This window comes from Colias eurytheme, chromosome 8, assembly GCF_061535395.1.
Source record: "Colias eurytheme isolate Ceu_HAF_F1 chromosome 8, ilColEury1 Martin Lab GWU primary, whole genome shotgun sequence".
NCBI lineage: Eukaryota > Metazoa > Arthropoda > Insecta > Lepidoptera > Pieridae > Colias > Colias eurytheme.
The window spans coordinates 8,509,296-8,534,472 of record NC_142987.1 but is presented as its reverse complement, the minus strand read 5'-3'; the positions used below and the strand labels follow the sequence as shown (position 1 = coordinate 8,534,472).

Genomic DNA, 25,177 nt, shown 5'->3' with positions numbered 1-25,177 from the left:
AACATGAGCAACGACCACTGACAACTGACAAGCGACAAAGAAAGGAATTTGTTTGTGTTGAACTTTGAAGCCGAGAAATAATTTAAAATGACAGTCCAGCAACTAAACTCGAATATTTCTGACGACTCAGATGATATGGTTAGTTTACCATCCGAGGAAGAAATTTATAGGCGAAAATATCAATTGTTACTTGAAAGATGTGAAGTGTTGCAACAGGATAATGAACGAATAGTGAATAGGTTTGCATTTTCTTATGAATTCCGTTGTATGAAGCTTATTTACAATTTGTATAAATTGACCTATCTTTTTAGGATACACGAGGTAAAGAAAATAACAAAACGCTATAAAAAGGACATAAAGTTATTAGTGGAAAGACTAGATAAACATGGCGATGCATTCAGGAACATACCCATTGAAACCGAAGTCAAACCAGAAGTATTCACGAAGACTGTTAAAGGCAATAAACCACAAACACCCTTACGGCAGATAGATAAACAAAATGCGACAGGTGGAAAGAAACCTGCGCCTAAAAGAAAAAGCAAAGCAGACAAGGTGCTACTTATTTACTATTCATATACTGTTTATGCTTTATTGTGTTTATTATATTGAATGATTGTTGTTGTGAATTAACAGTATAAGCCCTTGTTAATCTTCAAATTATATGTATTAATTAAATAATCTTATTAACAGCCAGAGAAAGACCCCAACGCTCCGAAGAAACCTTGTAATGCCTTCTTCCAATTTTGCCAAGAACAAAGACCAGTGGTAGTAGCAGAAACAGCAACAGAAATGGGCTCAGAGCCCACGAAACAAGAAGTCACACGGCAATTAGCATCACGGTGGAGAGCCCTCACAAATGAAGAGAAAAGGGTAAATAAAATATTATAAAGGCGAAAGTTTGTATGGATGTTTGTTACTCTATCATGTAAAAACTACTGAATGGATTTGAATGAAACTTTACCACAATATAGCTTATACATCAGAATAACACATAGGATAGGTTTTATCCCGGAAATCCCATGGGAACGGGAACTATGCGGGTTTTCCTTTGAAAACGCGGGCGGAAATCTAGTAAAATATTATTTTTATGTCTTTCAGATTACAATAACTTACACGAGAATCAGATTTAGTTTATCCAATAGTATTGATCTAGGAAAATGTTTCGTATAATAATTTTTCTTTGTTCATATGTGTAGCAGTTTTTTATAGGTTTGAAATGATAACAATTCACTATTAAGTCTTTGTCTTCTTCACATATTATAATTTTTTTCAAATCTATTTTACAGGTATATGTAGCAATGTTTGAGAGATCAAAGGAAAAATATGCAGAGGAAATGTCAGCATACATTAAAAAGGAGCAATAGTATTCAGCAGTTAAACCACTTAGCAGTTAATCCCCTTGTGATCTTAAGCTTTAAGTTATTATTTAAATACAATTTTAATTTACAAACATTTATTTTTATTTAAGCACAAACTAGTTAATCATATTGCAATATTGCCTTAGCTATCAGTTTATCCATAAATATTATAAATGCGAAAATAACTCTGTCTGTCTATTACGCTTTCTCGCTTAAACCTCTCAACTGATTTTGATGAAATTTGGCACAGACAATCTTTAGACCCTGAGAAAGAACATAAGCTACCTTTTATCAAAACACCAAGCGGGCGAATCCGCAGGTGGAAGCCAGTTTTAAATATAAAAACATAATTAAAAATAACCTACTGATTCTGAAACATAGGTTGAAATAAGACAGCAAGTATAAAATACAAAAGTGTATTCATCGATAAAAAATTACAAATTAAAAACAACTATAAATAATGGAAAACAACATATTGACGGAAATCTACTATTCAGGATTTAAAATTGTCTTTTTCCAGACGGATAGCTTTCATAGTTTCGATTGGATCTGCTTTGTTGACGTGTTTCATCACTGGTCCTTGTGTTACCCTCATAAAGGGATTGTAGAGTTTTTCTTCCAATATTGTTGATGGTACCTAGAATTCGTATTGTTATTGTTACTTATATTATGTAATGCTATCAACACTTCAATATACTTATATAAATATTGTGATAAACTAGTCTTATCTTTTAAGACTACTACTATATCTGTGTTCAGCATAATAAATATCTTATTTGAGTTCAGTTCAAATAATTCAGAAAATTCTCTCAAAAGTTTAAAAAAATTGTTACTAATTGGACACAAACAATTCACAAGAAGTAATTGTAACAATAAATATATAACAGAACTCACAGTAGGCTTTCCCTCTTGTCGCTTTTGGAGAGACCATGTGATTTTATTCTTAACATCTTCATTTTCTGGTTCAACATGAGCAGCGAATTTCAGGTTTTGTATAGAATACTCATGGCCGCAAAACACTTTAGTCTGTTCTGGTAGATTGCCCAGTATATCTATCAGAGCTTTGTGCATTTGTTCTGCTGTACCTTCGAAGAATCTTCCACAACCACCTAGGAAGAGTGTGTCACCTGTTGAAAAACACAACCAAATATAATAACATATAGGTTTATTAAAAAAATAATGTAAAGATAAAAAAAAAAATACAGATTACAAAACTAAAAGTTATTTGCATGTTATTTTAATTTCTAAATATTATGTTTTGTGATCAATTTAATGTAAACTTTGCATTTTAAATGTATATTATGCATAGCAATAATATTTTTATCCATATAGCTACAAACCTGTGAAAACAGCTTGTTCTCCACCTTCCTCAGGGGAAGTTACAAAATAACAAATGTGACCAGATGTGTGGCAAGGAGTGAAAAGGCAGAGCACATTCAAATTTCCAATGTTAAATTTGGAGTTATGTACAACCTTGTTGGTCAATGCACCAATACGATCATCACCCCCATATACTTCTAAACCAGGGTGCATTTTCACTAGGTCCTCATTGCCTCCTGCATGATCCCTTTAAATCATAACTATATATGGTTATTTCTAAATTTAAAATTACAGTAAATATAACAAGAAATACCAAAATAAACATTAGCAAATGTTAGTTACGAGAAATGTTAATTACGAAAGGTTAATTTAAAGCAGTCAGTAGTTTATTTAACAATATTAATATACCAATGGTGATGAGTAGTGAGTACTTTTGTTAAGGTGACACCCTGCTCCTCTACAGCTTTCAAAACAGTATTTGGTTCCACTGGATCCACTATAGCCGCTTCTTTCGTTGCTTTATCCACAATTAAGTACATGTAATTGTCTTTCAAAGCCGGCAGAATTTTAATATCCATGTTTTTAAATTGATGGAATTCCGGTTTACTGTGACTTGTGCGTTGATTCCAGACCAAAGCTAAACATTTAAAATTAAGTTGTTTATTGTGAAAAACACTGATATACATATTTGAAAATTATAATAACTTACCCTGAAAGTAAAGTCTAGTTATTCGTTGAGAAAGCCCGAATGGCAACGAATTAACGACCCTAGCAAGCATTGAACAAAAAATAAAAAATCAGTCTCACAGTTAACAGGTTAAAACTATGCTTTATTATTAAATTGAATAAATATTGTACCTATTGTGCTGTTAAATTTGCGCATTAAACAGAAGAATAAAGATTTGTGAAGTAGTGTGAAATCTTATCAACATTTGTTTTTCTTCTATGACATTTGAATGACAACACAGAGCAAGTAATTGAATGACAAATCACAAAACCAGCAAAACTCAAGTGTTCAGACTTCAGAGAGTCACGAAAAAAGTCCCGCAGATGTGGCGCTGTCGGCGGCTGACATAATATTGCCATATTATTATATTCAAATACCCGTAGAATTGGGAAAAATAAATGAGAAGGGCGCTATAAATGTTATTCATATTCATTGCTTGCGTTGAGTATAGATGTTTATATGATTTATTTAATGCAAGATTCTATAACATAAATTATGAAGGTTTTCTATCAATAATAAATAAAAATAAATAAAATAATATTTATTAGCAAATTTTACATAGTTCACAATTTTGCTCTGCCTTCTGAACTAGTCTCAGAAAACAGTGCCTTCCCTTATGAGTTCATACAAGTATTATAAAATACGTAAACAGAATATTCTAGTTACAGATAAATAACAATTAAAGAATAAAAATTACTAGTTAATTATATATTTATATATATACTATAGTTATATATATATATATATATATATACGTACTAGTATTTATATATATATATATATATATATATATATATATATATATATATGTATATATATACGACGATACATGAATAATGGTAATTGGTAGTATATGAAGTAATCTGCACACATCTACTTAATTATTTCGAAGCAATCCTTCCTTTCATCGTAAATTATAGTCCATATTATTAAATTTTCAATAAGGTGAACCTTTTAGTTTTAGTGGCAACTCGTAACTTTTTTTCTACAAAATGGCCGACATGTCAAATTTAGTTCATTGCTTCGCCGTAGGACTTCTTTCTTGGCGCATACTCTTTGTAGGTAATGGTCCGGGAGCCAGCAGCAGATTTTATGACCAAGTTCCTCTCAAGCGGTAATTAGTAAAATGCATCAAAGTATAGTATTATGAAGCCTCGTGAACGTCAGCTGGAGCTCGGTTGGGGGGAAGAGCGGTTGTAGCCTCCCGTATCAGCTGACGGTTTTTCCACCAAGATACAGCCAGCTGACATATATATTTATCCACAGTTACATATAAGCTATCATCAGGTAAGTTTTTGTTTGAGAGGAAATAACGGAAAATAAATTTTTCTTTAAATTTAACTTTCATGTTCGAGACACCAGCTGACGTATAATACACCATGTTGTAACCAGCTGACTATTTTTTTTCGTTGAGATATTGGGTTAGCTACAATTTGACAAATTTTTAGCTGAGAGGAAATGAATGAATGAATGTATTTTTTTTCCTATGTGCGTGGGAGGCTACAACCGCTCACCCCCCCAACCGAGCGCCAGCTGACGTTCACGAGGCTTTATAATACTATACTCTCATGCGTCTGACGAATTATCTCTTGAGAGGAAATAGTTAACCAAATTTGCACCTGGCTCCCTAACCATAATGATTACACGATTTACACCCCCAATTCTGTACACATTAATATTAATTTACGACAGGTACCTGAATATTATTTAAAAATATTTTAAATAGTTGCGTGAAGGTTACGTACAGTGTGGTACAGTATGAATCCAAAAATATTTTTATAGCGACAATTCTGAGATCTGTCTTCGGCTGTCAATTTCTGATATGAACTGTCAAACACATGTGCTGACTGCTGTGCTCAAAAACGTAAACAAGCCCTGTACGACAGGCCGTGATGTTTTTGATATTCACAATTATAAACTCATATAATTCACAATGAAGAGCAAACCAGTAAAACATAAAACTACGAATACATTTCGGGTACGTATAATTATTAAATAATATGCTATGAGCTTTATAATAATTGTTTTGAGGTTACCTACTCACGATCGTAAAATGTATTATATTAGAGACATAATAATCAATTACTATTTTAAATTCAACTTGAATTGTATGTATACTAACATTACCTAGTATGTATATGTATTTTGAAATACGTATACAATTAGAAATATCGAAGAATTTTGACGTTATAAAAATCTTCTAAAGTTCTAATCATCCACTCAATATTGCAGTTTGTGCCATTTGCGGAGCGAATAAATGGCATCGACATTCGGCATGCTGCTCTCTACCACATTGAGCATTCATACTCCAGTCAACCAGGAGAGAATGATACACATTTCCATGTAGCTATCCAGAAATGGCATGCGCTTAATTTGACGGAAAATTTCAAGAAATTTAAGAAAGAAGTCTTTGGCGTTGTGACTGTGGCACAGTTGATTCATAAAAAGGAGGAAGTACTTGATTTGTTGGAAAAGTTTTTGAAATTGGAAGACCAGTTGTGCCTCCAACCCTTATTAGAGTAAGTAACATGATGTGAATGGTACTTAAATCAATAGTCTTCATATTGTAGCGACTAGTGATTAGCAGGAGAAATATTATATTTGTGAGGCATTTCTTACCATTGCCCATAAACACTATGTGTAAACTGAAATTACTCTGCAATCACAAATACAATCATTCTATGTTTTTGAATTATACAGTTTACCATTTATTATTTCTTATTTTTTTCATACATCAATCTGTTTTACAGAATACTGGTGTCAGTAGCGAAGGATTTACGAAATGATTTCTACCCACACTTTCCTAAATTCCTGGATATACTAATAAAGTTATTGGACACAAAAGACGCAGAGAGACTGGAATGGACACTTATATGTTTGGCTTTTCTATTCAAGATATTAAAGCCATATTTAAAGAAGGATCTTGGGGTTGTACTACCGAGAATAATACCTCTTTTGAGTGAAAATAAACCACAGTACATAAATAATTTTGCTGCTGAAAGTTTTGCCTTTGTGGCCAGGGATATAAGAGATAAGAAAAAGTTTGTGGAATCTCTTCTTACTTATTTAAAGGATAATGATGATGTAAGTACTTGTTTATTATAAATGAAGAATAAATAAATATTACCAACTAAATAATTCCATTATTTTATAATACTATAAATTATAATAAATTATTAAAAATTTTGAAATTTACAATGAGTTTAATGATGGTGAACAAAATTTAAATCTTTCACTAAATTGGAATATAATCTATTATTGTTTACAGGCTATCACAGGATGTGGTCATTTGCTCTTTGAGATATTAAGAGGTGTGAGCAATAAATTCCACAGCTGTATTGACACCTTCCTGCCTCTGTTATTTGAACAACTCAAAGAGAACAAGACGCACCAAGAAATTCTATTCAAAGTACTCACTCAGACAGTTGAAGACAGCTTACAAGGAATATCACATAAAGAGTTCACATTCTTTTGGGATAACATCGTTAAATATACAGAAGAAATAGCTAAAGAAGACGGAAATAAAGGACTGGAGTATATACTCAGATTATCAGGACAAGTCATTGAACATCAACATGGAAAATATCTGTCCAATCCACAGCAATATACTGTTTTGTTGGTGAAGGTTATCTGTGAACAATCATCGGAGACTGTTCTAGAAGTTTGCGCTCAAATTGGAGCATTATTACTTCTATCATCAAATATTACACTGTCACAAGAACATGCTGGCATCCTTGTTAAAGTACTACTGCCTTTACCGTTTCCAAATATTCTAATTGATTTCGTACAAAATGTCATCAGTTATTCACAATTTGATATGCACATATTGCCCCATTTTCTGAACTTCGTAATTCAATCCGATTGTGACAATGAAGCTATGTCAACATTAACTAAGATATGTTTGAGAAAATCACCTTTATCCAAGAATGGATTGAAACTTTTCGAATGGGTAAAATATCCTCTAGATTTCGGAAAAGGGTTGCCATTAATAATGGAACACTTCAAAAATGTTTTAAATGAAGATTTGGAGGAAATAGTTGAAAATCCATCTAAGTTAATGAATGTGTTATTTTGCATGCCTCATATAGAGCGACTTGATGTAGACATGTGTATTGAATTACTTCGAGAATTAACTAAGAAACTTCTGAACACACTATCCATATACAATCTGGAACATCAAAATGAAAATAAATATATCAGTGATACAACTGCATTATCAATATGTGCAAGAAAAATAATGTTCATACTAGCTACTACATTGGAATGTGCGATACATATATCAAGCTGTAAACGATTGAAGGAAATATGTGATATAGATGTTCTATTACCAGTTATAGTACCTTGTGCAGCAGACCCAAACTATTTAGTAGCGTTACAATTACTTGACTTGTATCTAACAGCTTATGAATATGAGAACAGCCTGACATATCCATTTTTGTCATTGATTGATTCTTATTTGAGATCTAATGTGTCTTCTCCATTTCATATTGTAAGTATTTTTCACAATTATTTTGTATTTTCGATTTTTACATCCTAATAAGTAAAAATAATCGAAAGTAATAATTCATTAAATTATTTATTTTCAATAAAATGTTAAAATATATTTTTTGTTGTTTCAGGTGAGATTATTAACAACGCACATATATAAATTATTTGAAAATGTTGAAGAATTAAATAAAACATTACAAGTTGGTGGGGAAGTTGAAAGATTTTCAATTTTCACTAAATGTTATGCAGTGGAATCCATTACTCCTTCTATACAAGAATATAGGGCTCAAATAAGCACATTGCAAAAAATGGCGTTCAACACAACACAGTATGAATTGGCGAAAGACACAGATTTTCATCTCTATGCTCTGCATTATATGTTAGGTATTCTATATGCCAATTTCAAACTACTCTGGGAACCAGTTGTAGAATTTATTGCAGGTTATGGCAATGGTCTCGTAATTGACGTCTTTTGGCCAACCTTCTATAAGGCTCTAGAAAATTCTTTCACAAACGCCAAGTGCAACATCAAAAATTTCAAATATGATAACGAAATTGAAGGAAATAGTGCACTCCTTAAAGATTTATATGCTGAATATAATAATATACCAGAAAGGCCTGATCTTTTCAATTACAGAAATTTGATCTTAAAAACAATGACATTCTGTGTTCATGTTTGTGAGGCTAAAAATAGGGATGTCGTTACTCTTTTCCTGAAATTCATAGACGAAGAGTATCGGCAAAATAGTAATATGAATGCACTAACAATAGATGTCGAAAAACATGATAACGAAGCTAATAGTGCAATGGAAGTTGATAATCCAGAACAGAATGTTGATAATCTTGAAATTCCTGAAGAACAAGAAAAAGACACTGTGTCAGGTAAAATAATATTTAAAACCCTTATAAATATTATGCAAGTTCTCTCGCAGTTTAAAAATCCTAGAGCACTCCATAAGGAACCAGTTTTTTGGGAACTCTACATGGAGTTTTTAAAACATAAAAATCCTGGTCTCCAGAAATATGCATTGGATTGTGTTTTGAATTATAAAAATAAAAGTGTGGTTGCATACAAAACAAATCTACACAATCTAGTTGATGAAAACAAGTTTAAGGATGAACTTGCACAATTTAAAATAACTGAAGATTCAGAGGCTATTCACGTTGAAGATAGAGAACATGTTGTTCCTATAATATTAAGAATTTTATATGGAAAAATGACTTCAAAACTTGGAGCAGACAAAAAAGGAGGAGGTCAAACTAGACGATCTTTAGTGATGAGATATTTGAGTGGTTGTAAAGAAAATGAATTGAAAATATTCATTGAAATGGCATTCACATACTTCAAGGACAATATGAAGTTAGAACCAAAGGAAATATTGCATAATATAACTAATAATATAGACTTAAAAGCAGTTACGAGCCCTGGAAAAATTCACAGTGTATTAAACTTATTTGATGTAGTAAGAGAGTATTTTGGCGGATGTATGAAAGATAGCTTACTATCTCACTTTATGAAAATATTTTATGCTGTCTGTTCACACGTAGCCGCCATTCTATCTCGTGTTGAAAAAGTGCACGTGAGTTATGTGAAAGTAATGAAAAATCTTAGGACCATTGCACTGTCAATACTGGGAAAAGTTTTTGATCAGTTTGACAAATATGCGTGGAGTAAGGATGAATTATATGTCATATATGAAACTTTAATATGGCCTGTACTTCCTAGATTGCACATTGAGGGTATTTACAGTCCAACAGTTCTTCTAAAGCTTTTCAATACATGGTGCCTCAATCCAAGATACTATATTCTACTAATAACATGCTCCGAAAATGATACTTCCCTAAGTCCTTTACCTGAAATATTTAAACTTTTGCTAGCACCAAAAACTACGCCCGGTGTTGTTAACATGATACTTGATATGGTCGAAAAATTATTGACTTTAACTGAAGATGAAGAAAAGGAAGTTCCAGATTTAGAATCGTTTAATGTTTTAGAAGTAAAATCTGATAGAACTGATATCAATTTTGGCAGTAAAATTTTAATACCTCACTTGCCCAGTATTTTGGAAGTCATGAAGAGAAGAGTTGCAAATTCAGCAAAATCTAATACTGTGAATAAACGAGATCTCTTAATACTTTCACGCGTAACGGAAATGGTTACGACACCCGAGATGTGCGACGATTTATTGAATCTCCTACTTCCTATAATTGTGAAAAAAGTTTGCATGAGTATGGCTGAAGAAAATATGGAGCATGCAGTAAATACTATAATAAACCTTCTTGGACATAGTTCTAATCCACAGCTATACATGAAGAATATTGCTGTTCTCTTTAATAAGATTACTTTAGTTGAAGTAAGAAAGTTATTGATTAAACTGTTATTTTCTATGTGCAAAAATGAATCTGCTAATAAAGAAGCCTTAACGAAAATAGCTAATGTTGTTAGTGAAATGAATGCTTTCAATAAAAGATGGATAGACCAACCTGATTTCGACAAAAGAATAGATGCATATAAGACGATTTATCAAATGTTGGATAATAATGAGATAGATATTGATCTGGCTATTTTAATCGTTAACAATTGTTTCTTCTTCATCCGCACTGAGAAGGACATCGGTTTACGCGATAGTGCAGGATTATGCTTAAAGAAAATACTCCCGAAATTGTTAATGAAGTACAGATCAACTAATGAAGGACAATTTTTCGTTCGAGACACCGTGCTCTCACTTATATCGACTGGTATTCGCGATAAGAAAAATGATATTTTGCGAAATGAGAGTCTCACAATATTGGGAGAATTAGTACGGGAATGTCCTGATGCAGATGTAGTACTTTCCGATTTAGCTCCGCTAGCTAGCAAAGAAGACATGGAAGTTGACTTCTTTGAAAACTCTTGCCATCTTCAGTTGCATAGACGTGTGCGTGCGCTTCTAAAGTTCTGTAAAGTAGCAAGAAAAATAACAAAATGTCCAACACCCAGGACTCTCACTAATTTCATATTACCTTTGGCATCTATGTACATATGTGACGACAATTATTCGGATAAGAACACGTTAATAGATGCTTGTATTGAAGTCATATCCACATGCTGTAGGTTACTGCCGTGGTATCATTACGAAGTGATCTTGAAGTTGTATTTGAATAAAATGAGACACTCAACAGAGCATCAAAAACAACTAACGCGTATTATAGTCGGAGTGATTGATGCGTTCCATTTCGATTTCTCTAAAGTTAAAAATATCGAATTACCAAAATCATTAATGAATAGTATTAAAATTGATAAAAATAAGAAGGTAGATAAAGTCGAAGAGGAAAAAGATCAAGAGTCTGAAGACGAACAAGAAGGTAAAGAAAAGGAATCGTTAGAGGATGATTTAATCGCTGAAGTCGGTGATGAGAAAGATGAGGAAGAATCGAAAGAAGTGTCTAGTTCACCAGCCTTTGAGAGAATTACTAGTGTTTCGCCTTCTGTGGCTAATAGGATAATCAAATCATTAACAGCTGGGTTATTACCACAATTAAATAGGTACGTTATAATTTAATCTAAACTGAATATCGATCTGTTTATTTATACAAAAGTATATTTTCGTCTCTATTTTGATCTTTTTGTTCACGGAGACTAGTTTTTCGTGATTAAAAGCTCGATAATAATATTGATATTCACCATTTACAAACTTTTCAGAGCAATAGGAAAACTGACGGAACACGAAGAGTCGCACAAAGTGAACCGTCGTCGTACCGGACTGGTCCGTCAAGAGGAGGACATGTTAAGAGTACCCATAGCATTGGCTTTGGTCAAGTTGTTGCAACGCTTGCCCGGTGACTTCTTGAAATATCAGCTTCCTGGGTATAAAGCTATTTTTATAGGTCAAACTGACAACTCAAACAATTGTTTATTAAATTGTTATTTTTATTTTAGTCAACTAGACTCTAATTTAAACTATAAGCGTTTTTGAATTGTCAAAACATTTAATATTTACTAAGAAAACAAGGAAAAACGCATAATATTTACCAGCACAGTAAAATAGTTAAATATAAATTTGGTACTTATGCTATTTTTTTTCTGTATGTATATGTAAATATAATTTCGTGTATTATTTTCAGGATTATAATAAAGTTATGTTCGTTCCTAAAATCACCACTAAAACAAGTGAGGATAGCAGCGCGCGATATCGTTAAGAAAGTGATGATAACAGTCGGTACTCCATATCTTGGCGTATTCCTTGAACATTTAACTCTACTACTGACCAGGGGTTTCCAAGTCCACGTACTTGTATCCACAATCCACACCGTGCTAGATGCTCTAAAATCTGACTTCAAACCAAACGATATTGATCAAAATCTCGAATATATTCTTGATGTATGCATTAATGACTTATTTGGTCAATTATCCGAAGAAAAGGAAGTGGAGAAATTACACTACAAGACTCCAGAAGCAAAACCAAGCAAGAAAAGCTATGTGACACTCATGATCGTGTCTCAGAATATTACAGAAAAATGCTTGATCAACCTCCTCTTACCGTTTAAAGAGGTCTTACAGAATCACCACTCGAAGAAAGTAGTTCTGAAAGTACAAGATGCCTTAATGCATATATCAAGTGGTTTAGTTACGAATAAATTTATCGATATCGAATCTCTTTTTATATTCCTTCACGGAATCGCATCAGAGAGCATTCCAGAATTTGTTTTGAGCGCTCCCAAACGCGTGCTAACTGAAGACCAGAAAGAAAAGATGCTAAGAGCGAAGCCAGATTGTTTCATTATACCAGAAACACCAAAAAGGAATAAGGAGTCACAAGCGAGACACGTTAAAACGTCTGCTAAAGCGAACGCTCATGTTCTAGTGGAATTCAGTTTAAACATACTTTACATTATTTTGAAGAGGGAAAAAGTGCCTAGAATGGATTGTAAGGCATTCGTGGATCCTCTTATACCGTTGCTAGTGGATGCGATACAAAGTGACCATATTAAAGTTATAACTGTAGCGCTAAAATGTATAGCGGCGTTGTGGACGATCAGAATTAGCACGCCGACGTTAGAAGAAATGGTCGAAAGTATTGTAAAGACGATATTCTCGATATTACATAAATACGCGACGTTTGAGATCAGCAAACAGAATGATAATTATCATCTGGTTAGGACAGCTTTTAAGGTAAATCTTTTTGTTTAAATTGTTAAAATTAACGTATGTAGGTAAAGTAACATTTCTTCTGTAAATTATTATTTTCATTAACTTTTTACATAATAGTGTTTGAAATTTAATTCCTTTTAATCTCTTAATTTCAGGCTGTAACAGTACTTGTAAGAAATGTTAAATATTATACTTTAGAAGCAGATCAACTTAAAACATTGCTTTTATATGCTGAAGAAGATTGTCAAAATGATGAAAGACAAGCGAACTCATTTTCATTGTTAAAAGCTATATTGGATGCGAAATTAGTTTCAACTGAATTACACGAAGTTATGCAAAAGATATCGAAAATTTGTATTTTGAGTGAATCTGCAAGATCCAGGTATTAATATGGTTGATTTTTTAAATATTTATGTTACCAAAGAATTTTCAAAACTGCGTAAAATTTTATTTGAAATTAGTTAAAATATGAGCTTATTTTAAAATTATTGATTCTTCAATTATACTTCAGTAGAATAGTTATTTTACAAATTTATAAAATAATACTTTTTCCAGTTTTTATAGATCATTTCATCTTCATTTTTCTATCTGCATTGGAAAATGCTTTAAAAACTTAGTTTGTGACGTATACAGTCTTTATAAATAACGTTATTAAATTTTCCAGAGACGAAGCTCGAGGTATTTTCGTCACATATCTAACGAATTATTCACCGGGAAGGCGAATGGAGAAATTCATTCAGTTCTTCATGTCTCAACTGAACTATGAGCTGCAGCATGGGCGGGAATCGTCGCTTAAGTTCATTGAAATGATCGTGAGGAAATTTGAACCGGTTAGTGTTTTTACTTTATTTGATCATGATGCTTTATCAGAAATCAATTGCGTTCTAATTATTGCAAAATTTGATCTTCAGGTTAAGTCATTTACACTCTATTTGGTTTAGAAAACAGCGCGGTTATTTTATCAGTATAGCAATAAATTGACACTGACCGTGTCTCAGTAAACTATTAATTGTTTATTGCAAACAAACATATAATGTTCAACATGTTAAAATTTGTAAAGTAGGTTTACGATCGAGATGTTTACGTGATAACATAATGCAGTGGCAGCGCTCGAGATGAGACGGGAGATCGGTCCGTCTCTCTCTCGTTATACCTGCGATCGCGCTCGTGAGGTTTTGGTGTGACACAAGTTTCTGGACATGTCACCCGACTAAAACGATTTTAAAAACGTTATCACGTCAAAAATAATTGTTTATTCCGTTCCAGGCATTCCTCTCGAAGCACAGTGACTACATGTTACTAGCGCTGGGAGCCAGCATGCTGAATGACAGCGCGGCGGAGTGTCGCAGCGCTGCGGCGGCTTGTATAGAGGTGATGCTGACCAGACTCTCAGCCGCTGATAGGAACAAGCTGTTCGATATGCTGCTCAAGTTCTTTGAAGATACAAAGGTTTGTAAAGTTTATCTAAAAGTGACTGATATAGTGATCTATCAACGCACAGCCCAAACCACTGGACGTATCGGGCTGAAATTTGGCATGCAGATAGATATCATAACGTAGGCGTCCCCTCAGAAAGGATTTTAGAAAATTCATCCCCTAAAGGGGTAAAATAGGGGATGAAAACTTATACCATGAAAATTTATATTTTCCACGCAAGCGAAGCTGCGGGCAACAGCTTGTTTACTAAATAAAGACTCAAGTGAGGTGATTAGCAAAGAAACATTAATAAGAATTCCAAAGTTGTGTGTAACAGATCGATGAAAACAATTTAATCATAGTCAAAAGACTTTCTCTCAGTTTCTTTAATCAAAAGTCATAATATTTTTATTTATTAAATATTTATTTTAAAGCTGTTATATTGCCACATACAAGTATATTATATGAAAATTGTTTATAGTAAAATATCATATTGAATTGTATGTAACTTAATTATAATGTAATAAAAATGGTTTTTCAATTATAGTATCACTGTGTATGCTAAATTATTTCTTGTATTGCAGCCTGTACACTTCGAATTAGCAGCACAGTTAGCAATTCGGTTTGTTAACGTTGAGCAAGAAAACTTTAAAACCCGTATTGAATCCCTCCTTCCCGTACTCAGCGGAAAAATATTACTTCTCAGTAACGATATAACTGAAGGCCGCTTTGTTAAAATACGCCTCGACGACACTGAAAAATCGGACGAAGATAAACAGAAAGAAAAAGATCACAGCCTAATACAAATTCTGAATTTAATAGATGCTATTGCGACGCACTGTGTTGCCACTTTGAAAAATAAGAATTATAATTCCGATTACGATGATATAGGGCAACACTGTCAAGCGTTATTGGCGTATCCTCATGCGTGGGTTAGATTACGATCGGCCAAAATTTTGGGGCATATTCTGAATAGTGTAAATGTTGAAGACTTAGAGAATAATGGTGAAACTGATAGAGGGTTTATTTATTATGACACGGAGGATGCTTTGCGTAGTTTAGTCTTGGATCTGTGCGCGCAGTATACACCTAATGTGGGCAAGGATATGGCTGATCAGGTAATTTTGTACGCATATTTTTGATTAGAAATAAAGATGGACATTATTTTTGCAATAAACATTAGGAAGGAAAGATAAAATATAATAACATATTTGAAATCTTAGCGTATGTTGATTTACAGTCGCATTGCAGTGCTGATTTTCAGTCCTCCGCTGAAATTATTGGCGAGGTTACCATTTTAGTAAATTACACAATAACTAATGATGTCTGCCAAAATTAATCTTGTCTCGTAATTTATTATACTTTTTTCTAGTTTCATAATAAGTTTTAACTCGGTTTATAAACTCTTTCAGGTGACCGAAGTATTATTCCTCATACTAAAATTAGTGCATTCAATGCCTAGCTTCAAACTGACAAATAAAGCGGAAAGTGGCGAAGTCGACACGGAAAAAGCTAAAGTGAATATAAGATGGATCCTTTTTAAACTACGGAAAGGAGTCAATGCTGAGGTGGCTAGAGCGCCTACTTGTATGAATATTGTAAGTTATTATCATATATTTTTTTTGTTTAGTTATTATAAAAAGTGTATAAGAAACTATTTTTTTACTGTTACTTTTAAAGTTAGCAATTCGGCGTTCTTCTTTAGGCGTGTTGACAGTAAAATTACAAGGTCGCATCATGGCAATACCGTCACGTTATGGAGTAAAGTGACGATTTTGGTATCTTTGAATCTTGCCAAAGAAGTTTCACCTCTGACTCGTGTGCTCGGCACACACGCTCTTTTTATAGTACAACTAATGCCTAATAATTACACAAAAAATTTGCAACAATCATCAAACAAAGCAAAAATAATTATTTATCAATCAATTAATTTAATAACAGCAAAATGCAAGTGTACTTTTATCAAATTACCTTTATATTTTGATTTACGAATATAGCTAGGTTATATAAAAAGCTCATTATTAAAAACAAATTTAAATTATGTCTATTTTCCTGGGTATATTTAATTTTTTTTTTCACAGAGGTCCGCCATTTTTACAATGTGGATCCACTTCATAAGTATCCTCGAACCAGAGGATATAAACAGAATAATAGATGTAATGTTACCGCCGGTTGTTCGAGAACTTTCCACCGGTGACGCGATGTCACCGTCTAGCGTTGCTAAGCAACTCGCGGGCAGAATTGGGAAAAAATTGAGAAGGAAAATTGGAGATATTGAATATAGCAAGCTAGCTGCGGAAGTACAAACTAAGCTGAATATTAAGAGGGCTGAGAGGAAGAAGGTTAGTGTAACTTATAATTATTAATAACTTTTTAACGCTTTATGTTTTCGCAATGTATTTAATAATTAATAAATTTGTAGGGCTTTACATTATAGCGATATAGAAAATGTTGCTTATCTGTTTTCACTACTATCAAATTTTGTTTTAAATATAGGAAAAAAATTCAAAGTCCAAATCTATTATTAAATTTAAATTAATCAATGTCCGTAAAGCCGTGTTTACGGGAGAATTGAATATAGTAAAATTTAATGACTTTTTTTAAACATGTATTCTATCTATTTTAATTACTCTTTTTAACATCTATTCTGTCTATTTAAATTAGGGATGTAACGATACATGATTTTGCCGATACGATACAGATACCGATATTTGTAGTAATGTATCGGCGATACCGATACCGATACCGATATCGATGGCTTGGTAGAAAAATAAATAGTGAATTATGCATAAAAAGTTACCAACATTTAACAGAGACTCAACTGTTAATCGTATTCTTTTAAATAAAAATGCCAAATCAAAAAACAACAAAACCATTTTTTTAGTATTATTATTTTACAAAGTCAGTTAAACTTTAAGTAATACACATACAATCAGTACCTAATAAAAGTTTACTATTGGTAGAGTTTTTTCAGAAAACAAAGTGCGCACGCGCGGGCGGCCTCCCGCATCGTTCATTGGGCGCGGTTTTTTGAATTGTTTGATATCGGTATCGGTTGTTTTACTATCGGCGATACCGATATATCGGCTTGCCGATTATATCGGCCGATATATCGGTATCGGTATCGTTACATACCTAATTTAAATGCTCTAATTAAATTATCAAAGATCTGCTTAATTTATCTATATTAAGATATAGAAAAAATTAAACTTAAATTATATTTTAAGAAATATCTTAATTTCTTTCGTATCTACTTTCAGATCTTATTACAAGAGAAAGTCAGTAATCCAGAGAAGGCAGCAAAACGTAAACTTCAATTACGCGAAAAGAAGAAGCAAGCTAAGAAAATTAAACTAGAAATGTTACACGGAAAGAGGCCGAAAACGAGGAAAAGGAAAGCCGAAGATATTGATATTGAGGACCAATTACTGCAGGACGATTAGTTTTTTTTAACTAAATATCTATTTTTAATTTAATCTCTTTATTTCAATTCGTCCAAGCTTAAAGTGTTCGTGAATACATATGTTTTATCGACAAACTATTTAAGTTGTATTCATCGCTAAAATTTGAAAATATCGAAATTCCTCAGATCCAATGTTTAGGCTCTTAGTTCTGTGAACTATTTTGTATATTATCTTGTAAATATTGTTATAGTTGAAAATAAATAAATTTCACATAAAGAACTGTGTTGTTTTACGAATGTACCTCTTTTTGATTAAATATAAACAAATAAGGTAACGCTTAATTCAATGCAAATAAAATAACCATAAACAAAATATAGCTTTAATAACAAAATCACTTAACAGAACTATTAATTATCACAAATAATATTTTACAAATATTTCGCCCTTCTAGTGCGTTTAAGCTATTGCAATTATTATCAAGCTAACAATATTCTTAATTTTTATCATTAACCACTAACATTATTTTGTAAAAGTATGTACCTACTTATGTTCATAACAAAGCTGAATAAATTAAAATTGCGAGGTTATACGATTAGCTAGGTGTGGGAACAATAAATAAATAAAAATGCATTGAAATTTAAACAGTTATTACTATATTTTAATTATTATCGACACAATCATACAGGTAACACACACTGCTTCGCAAAAATGTTGTGCATAGTTTTTCTTCATGCAAAATATTGTTTCAATAATTGCTAATTGTACATTAAAATTTAACATCGTTTCAGCACCATTTTCAACATTCAGCTTTATACACTAATGATGAAAAATTTTAAGTTTCTGTTAAAAACAAAGAAATTTCATAAAATAGTGTCACATTATTTGCATTTATTTTTACTCATAGGTTTTTTTAAAATTCGTTGTATGCATATTAAATTTAAAGGACAAGCTAAAAGAATGCTGAAGCCAATTGAAATAAATTATTATTTATCGCATAGATTATTTTTACGATATTTACTTAATAGACAATTATTTTTAAACTATGTACATTGTAAACGTAGGTACGATTGAATACTAGATCCATAATGGTAGAACTACAACCGTTATCAACTGTAATAATCTGAATAAACCTCATAATTGTAACATAAAACCATTTTGTATACATTAAGCAGAATTTTATGATAAAAACTCAATTTTTGTTAACTTTTAATATTTTCATATCACTTTATTTACACAACACCAGGCACACTTGTACATAAAATATTCCTTAAAATTACATCACACGCTTGCAATTAAAGCACAACCAATAGGATTTTAAATCAATGTGAAAATCTTCTCAACTGTGTTCCAACTTCCACTGCACGTATCGCGATGAAAAATAGTTCAGCAAATTGCCGTTGAAATACTATGACGTTATGTTCCCTAGCATTAATAATAATAATTATTATTGTTCTTTTTGGCTAGGTTATATACGCGATACGTATGTATGAATCGAACCTTCGTAAATTGTAAGAGAAAACGACACACAGCGTACTATCATTATTAAGTACTTACATCTATAGCTAGATAGATTTTAAACAAATGTATTTTCGAAAAAGCGTAACGTGGTTATAAAATTCAAGGGCATAATATTCATGAAACAAAGGAAAACATTTTCCCTTCAAAAATATATTTATAGCCATAAATAATAACAATAGCAATGGACGGCAACAAAGCTCGGCGATTGAAATTTTTTAAACAATTGTGTAAGACGAAAAGAAGTTGCCGTTTTTATTACAAACTTTTTCATGTTTATAAAGCGAGTTGAAATGAGTGGATTTTCATGGGTTGGATTATTTTACATATTTTTATATTAGATACTGTTTGAACAATCAGAGTACAATTTCAATGCTTTGCATTCTCAACAATGTTACCTATACTACTATATTTCTTATTTTCTAGATCATATTGTAACCACAGATAACATTATAACTTCTAATATTGTATTACACTTCTACCGAGATCCCTTGATTAATTATTCTCTTAAATGGCGGTATAAGCCAATATTAGAATAATTAATCAAAGCATAGACAATATCCTAATAAACGGTACTATTTGAATGGAATAACCAGCTATAATTGACTTAATTACGAGGCCATGATGGATCGGGAAAGAAACAATTTGTATGTACCGTGTACGCTTTGTGATAAAACACAAAATACTATGTGACAAAACGAAATCGGTAGATATAATTTTTGTATATATAGGAATAAATAGTGGACAACAAAATTCACTATTTTACTATAGCACGTTCATAGTAATAAGAGCGTATACGCACTATGCGGGTAGCCGCATTGCGGGTAGCCGTCCGGCTGACCGCAAGCACAATTATGTACGTAATATTCATTTCTATGCGCACTGTGCGGTCTGCGGTAGCCGCATCGCAGTGCGCATAGAAATGAATATTACGTACATAATTGCTGCTTGCGGTCAGCCGGACGGCTACCCGCATAGTGCGTATACGCTCTAAGTGGACAGGTTATTTGTCATAGAAACCACAGACTTAATAGGAATCGGTAAGCTTTTTAATTCCGCTATTACTTTTTTAATAATGTCTAAAATAATAATAACGTAAAGCTTCACATTGTATTGTAAAATAATTTGGAAAATCCAAAAGTGCACGCCTCATAATTTCTATTTTAATAAATATTTATTAATTATTATTTTTGTTTATTTAAAAACAATTAAACCACATCGAATCAGACCCTGAAAAATGAAAGGGTTCTATTCCTGAGCATACTCAAGCGTAAGAGAAAAAAAAAGACTCGATTAGTAAAGTATTTCGGTCGCTATCGTGTTAACAAGAAAATCCTCCGCACATACAGACACACGGACGTCCAAGACAGAACTTTTTTAAACTGTTTTTTAACTAGTTTAAATAACAAAAATGACATCAAAAATATCATGAATGTTAAAAATAGTGTTTTTTCTTAATATGTGTGTGTATGTATTATCTTACAAGTGCAATGTATGATACATAAAGACAATATTTTAAGTTTGAAAAATCAGATGTTTTGCGCGAAGTGACAGTAGTACCCACCTCAACGCTTCGCTTATGAGGCGTGCAATAGTGGACGAAGGGTTAAGTTTCTGATTTTGATAAGCAGGATTCATTACTCTAAAGCTGTATAAGTTCAGGATTATTTATTTTGAGAACAAATAACGGATACTGCCAAGTTCCAAAGACCAAGACGTAGTGAATTCTCTAGCAGATAGCAGCACTCGAGGAAACGCATGGGATGTGTAGCGGACAATTCATAGTAACATAGTGGACAGCGGATTGTATCGCATGATCTTCGACAACAAAATCCACAATAGTGACGTAGTAGTGGCCAGTACAACCCCGCCCCAGCCAAGTTCCAAAGACCAAGACGTAGTGAATTCTCTAGCAGATAGCAATGGTATAGCTGGTCCATGTGGTCCAACAACTCCGTCCGCGGTATCGTCCACTGCGCGGGCTGATACTCGCTGGACACGCTTGAAGTGGATTATCATTAGCGTGAACATTGCGAATAGACCTGGGAACAATGAGTTTTATTAATAAAAATTGCAGCATTTTAGCTGTTTTGTATAAATTCAATACCTTTATAAATTCTTTTGCCAATAAACAATAATATCATTTTTATCATTCTGGAAAAACAAACAAACTGATTTATGACTTATTCCTTTATTTTTCTCTTACTTTTACAAACAGTTAATTATAAAACAAAAGATCGGTAGGATTGGAAGCTAGGTCTTCTGTGTTACCATATGCACATGAATAAAAAAAGTAATTTCAATATCTATATAGCTATTAGCTAAGTAGGCTCTTTTAAATCGTTTGTTATAAATAAAAGTTTAAATGTTTTTTTATTTGAATAATCTTCCACTTACCAGCCAACAAATACATAACGCCAGTAACAAGAACAGCGCTGATCTGGTGCTTACAAACCCCGAAAGCGCCGACCAGCGCCGCGCTGCCCAGCACTATGAGGCACACTAGCGCACACGATATGGACAGATTCTGCATGCCTGGTGTACGAAATTTAAACAAAACAATTCACAATTTAAACAAAACAATTTATTTATTTGTTAACATGGCGGTGTGGTCACAAACATTTGGAACTTCCCTTTTAAGTTATATAACCCTGTAGTAGGGAAGTTCCCTCTTCCTCAATTAAATATAGCTACATGCTAACAATATAACACTACAAAATTTAGAAATATATTTATAAGGATTATATTAAGATGTTTTATTTTAAAAGGGTACAATTCATGTGTTATGGAACATTAAAAAGAATATAAAAGTTCTTATCTTTAAATTTGACAAATAAAAAGATCGATAGATGATTAGCTTGTGGAAAGGGTTATTCAATAAGGTTTGAAGTTAAGAAAAAGTAAGTGTTCTTAAAAAAAACACAATGTTATATTTGTTGTAGGTTTTCTTTTAAAAGAGACATTTATATGGGCTAGAGTTTAGATTAGGTCAGAATTTATTACGTTTCGCACGCACAGATGTGACTCAGAATCTATAAAATAAATTGTATTGGTTGATTCGATCCGAGCTAGCGGATAGCAATCAAATAATATTATACCTAAACACACTTTTATCACATTTTTTTAATTATAATCATCAGGAAAGTCTTCTTTGTACAATTACATTTTCGTACATTTTGACGTGACAACGTCTTATTCGATAGAGCCGGCTGCATGCACGAAAAAACATGACTCATGCGGCGTTACCTCGCTCTGAGGCGTTCCATGTAAGGCTTGAAGTGCGAGCGAGAGCGCGGAACGAGCGACAAAGAAGCACAATCGGACGTTGTCACGTTCAACGTGGTCCAACTATCGTCAGTAAACCGACATTACAGACAACCAATTTTTAACTTTTAATGTGCTACCCAAAAATATGCTAATACAGATTAATATATTTATTACTTACGATGTTGCACATCAGCTCTGGGTTCCTCATTCTCATCATCAGCTAAATAATTTGTGCACAGCGGCTCTGTAGGGAAGCCAGCCCTTGATAATATTGATACTTCTTCCGCTAAACAATTATTGAAAATATTTGAAAAATCAGTATAAGGTCAGCTACATATAACCATACAGGACAAAGCATAGTTTGTATTTTGCATAGTGATGAGCGTCTCTACCCTGGATCAAGGAAAGTTTTAATAACTTTTTCAAAGTTTGAATTGTATTCGAGTATTTAGGTACTGATTTTTTGGATATATAATCGAAATGTTGGTCATTTATAGATCGACACATCGATACTGACTTTCACAAATAAAGAGCCCATATTATAGATACATTATTTTATGTTAAGCTGCGCTTTATAAAAACAACTGCATAGTTTTTCTATAGAACCATTGTATAAGTTTTGAAATGCCAAATATTCTACAAAATAACAACAGCTATAAATATTAGTAATGAAACTCTTTGTGTTTCTCTTTTAAATTTGGCTTTGTTACAACGGGTACACTGCAGCAAACACTGCAAAATAAATAATGTTGGCTCAGTTGATAAAAAGCTACGAACTTAATTCGGATGAAAAAGCCTTTTAACATTAATTGTCTTTAGAGTTTAGGTTCCCAACAATATACGAGAAACTACCTTAAACACATAATACTTGAGAAACTTTACAGTATAATTTTAAAAGTGTTTACACTCGACTCAAAGTCAATTAAAATTTTATTTTTGAATAAAACTTACCTTCTAAAGAAACGCACATCTTCCATATGCCACCATTCATCGGTACTAAAAATGTGCTTCCTCCTCCCCCTTTTTTCTTGCTTGTATCTTCCACCTGTAATGGATTATTATCAAACAATTTGCATTTTGCAATATATGTATAACAGCTCATGTATCGATCTCATGTTTAAAGAAGCATAATGAATACAAGCTCATAACGCTCTACGATAAAGTAAGTAGCGTGGTTATGTCCCTTGATCGAACATTAATTGTGCGAAGTTTTTTACATACTTTAAGAAATAATTGCACCCTGAAATTTCAATTAAACTTTAAAAATAAATTCAGTATTCTAAATAAGACGATTCTACGACACTCGAAAACCTACACTTAGTGTAGATATATTCAAAAACATTGCGACAACAAATTTTCTTTAAAATATTCAAAGAGGTCTTCAATATTATACATCTGCAACATTCGAGAAGGTTCCAGATTTCTCGTGAAATCTTTTAGAAAAGTCGAGTGGTGAGGAACGCTTTATTATTCACCGCTTGAAAGAGCCTCGGTTGAATTAACGAACGGTAAATGAGACAGACGTGCAATCAGTGAATCGCATTTGTAAGCAGCTTCTCCAGAAGTAATGACCTATGGTTTTTCTTTGTATTTTAGAAGGTGGTTTATGTTTATGTCTGAATACGTAGCACCTCAATATGTTATTGCCTTTTATACATGGAAGATTAATGGTATAAGGCCAATTGCTAGCTTTGCACTTATTTATGCACATAAAGCACTGAAAAAAGCTTTGCAAATTTTCTTTATAATTTTTTCTTAATAATAGGTACTTAACTACCTAGGTAATTAAAATCTGCTTGCTGAATTTATTATTGCGAAGAAAAGGTAGGTAAACTATACTAGACTAAAACTAAACGAATAAACTTTCAAAGATTGATGCAAGTTACAAAAATGGGTAACTGCCTACCTAATCAATGCGTACAAAATTCCAAGTATTTCTACAAACTGAAAAGTCATTAACAAAATACGTAATTTATTGCGAACCAAAGTCGAAGAATACATTAAGTAGAAAGAAAGTTTAAAAGTAATATAAATAATGATATCGCGTGTTAGCTGCAATTTCAAGGTTAGCTAGTGATTACAAGTTACAACGCATGGCGCTCATATTATTACGTCACCTTGACCTCCGGCTATTGAAGTATCGGCATGGGAAACCTAGGGGCTTATAGTAATTTATGACTTGCACCTGACCGTTTACACGTTTGAAGTTAGTATTTTGTTATTATAATTAAAATGTATCTATTTAACACTAGGTTAATAACTATCTATCTATTATGCTCCATAGCTACACAGATCTACACTAATATAACCATTAATCACTACATAGTATAAAAAAAAGTCGCTTTCTCTGTTCCTATGTCCCTATGTAGATATGCGGTTTTTTTTAATAGATAGAGTGATTCAAGAGGAAGGTTTTAGTATATATAATTTATTATGTTTTAGACAAAGCGGGCGAAGCCGCGGGCGAATAGCTAGTTATCTTATAAAGAAGAATTAATTAATATTTGTCACATGTCAGTGAATGTACGTAGGATTGAAAGAAATTCTTCAT

At 32.6% G+C, this 25,177-nt stretch overlaps 4 protein-coding genes across 5 annotated transcripts in view; 2 read left to right on the top strand and 2 right to left on the bottom strand.

Annotated features, from left to right (window-relative positions):
* The first annotated feature begins 22 nt into the window (after positions 1-22).
* LOC149906683 (uncharacterized) lies at positions 23-1,444 on the top strand. Its single transcript, XM_090104683.1, has 4 exons — positions 23-239; positions 312-552; positions 691-870; positions 1,287-1,444. The coding sequence occupies exons 1-4, from the start codon at positions 88-90 to the stop codon at positions 1,362-1,364; spliced, it is 651 nt and encodes a 216-aa protein (XP_089960809.1). The 5' UTR covers positions 23-87; the 3' UTR covers positions 1,365-1,444.
* Positions 1,445-1,758: 314 nt separating this feature from the next.
* Positions 1,759-3,641, bottom strand: tzn (hydroxyacylglutathione hydrolase tenzing norgay). 2 transcript variants are annotated; one of them, XM_090104283.1, is made up of 6 exons: positions 3,537-3,641; positions 3,388-3,446; positions 3,087-3,315; positions 2,699-2,925; positions 2,253-2,485; positions 1,759-1,995 (listed from the first exon to the last, which is right to left on the bottom strand). In XM_090104283.1, the coding sequence occupies exons 3-6, from the start codon at positions 3,254-3,256 to the stop codon at positions 1,852-1,854; spliced, it is 774 nt and encodes a 257-aa protein (XP_089960409.1). In that variant the 5' UTR covers positions 3,257-3,315; positions 3,388-3,446; positions 3,537-3,641; the 3' UTR covers positions 1,759-1,851. The 2 variants fall into 2 exon arrangements, with proteins under 2 accessions (XP_089960409.1, XP_089960408.1); XM_090104282.1 differs by having other exon boundaries at positions 3,388-3,635.
* Positions 3,642-5,255: 1,614 nt separating this feature from the next.
* LOC149906681 (small subunit processome component 20 homolog) lies at positions 5,256-18,117 on the top strand. The gene is made up of 14 exons (XM_090104844.1): positions 5,256-5,383; positions 5,638-5,924; positions 6,156-6,489; positions 6,674-7,894; positions 8,025-11,419; positions 11,576-11,740; positions 11,998-13,045; positions 13,180-13,406; positions 13,689-13,854; positions 14,291-14,473; positions 15,025-15,558; positions 15,853-16,038; positions 16,522-16,782; positions 17,701-18,117. Exons 1-14 carry the CDS (start codon positions 5,339-5,341, stop codon positions 17,881-17,883), a joined length of 8,235 nt encoding a protein of 2,744 aa, XP_089960970.1. The 5' UTR covers positions 5,256-5,338; the 3' UTR covers positions 17,884-18,117.
* Positions 18,118-20,955: 2,838 nt separating this feature from the next.
* The window catches only part of LOC149906678 (uncharacterized), a 37,970-nt gene continuing 33,748 nt past the window's right edge, over positions 20,956-25,177 (bottom strand). Inside the window, exons 4-7 of the mRNA XM_090104872.1 lie at positions 23,578-23,671; positions 22,805-22,912; positions 21,757-21,894; positions 20,956-21,401 (exon numbers count right to left, since the gene is read on the bottom strand). Of these exons, the coding sequence (XP_089960998.1) occupies positions 21,139-21,401; positions 21,757-21,894; positions 22,805-22,912; positions 23,578-23,671 (603 nt within the window). The 3' untranslated portion in view covers positions 20,956-21,138. The remainder of the gene's footprint in view (positions 21,402-21,756; positions 21,895-22,804; positions 22,913-23,577; positions 23,672-25,177) is intronic.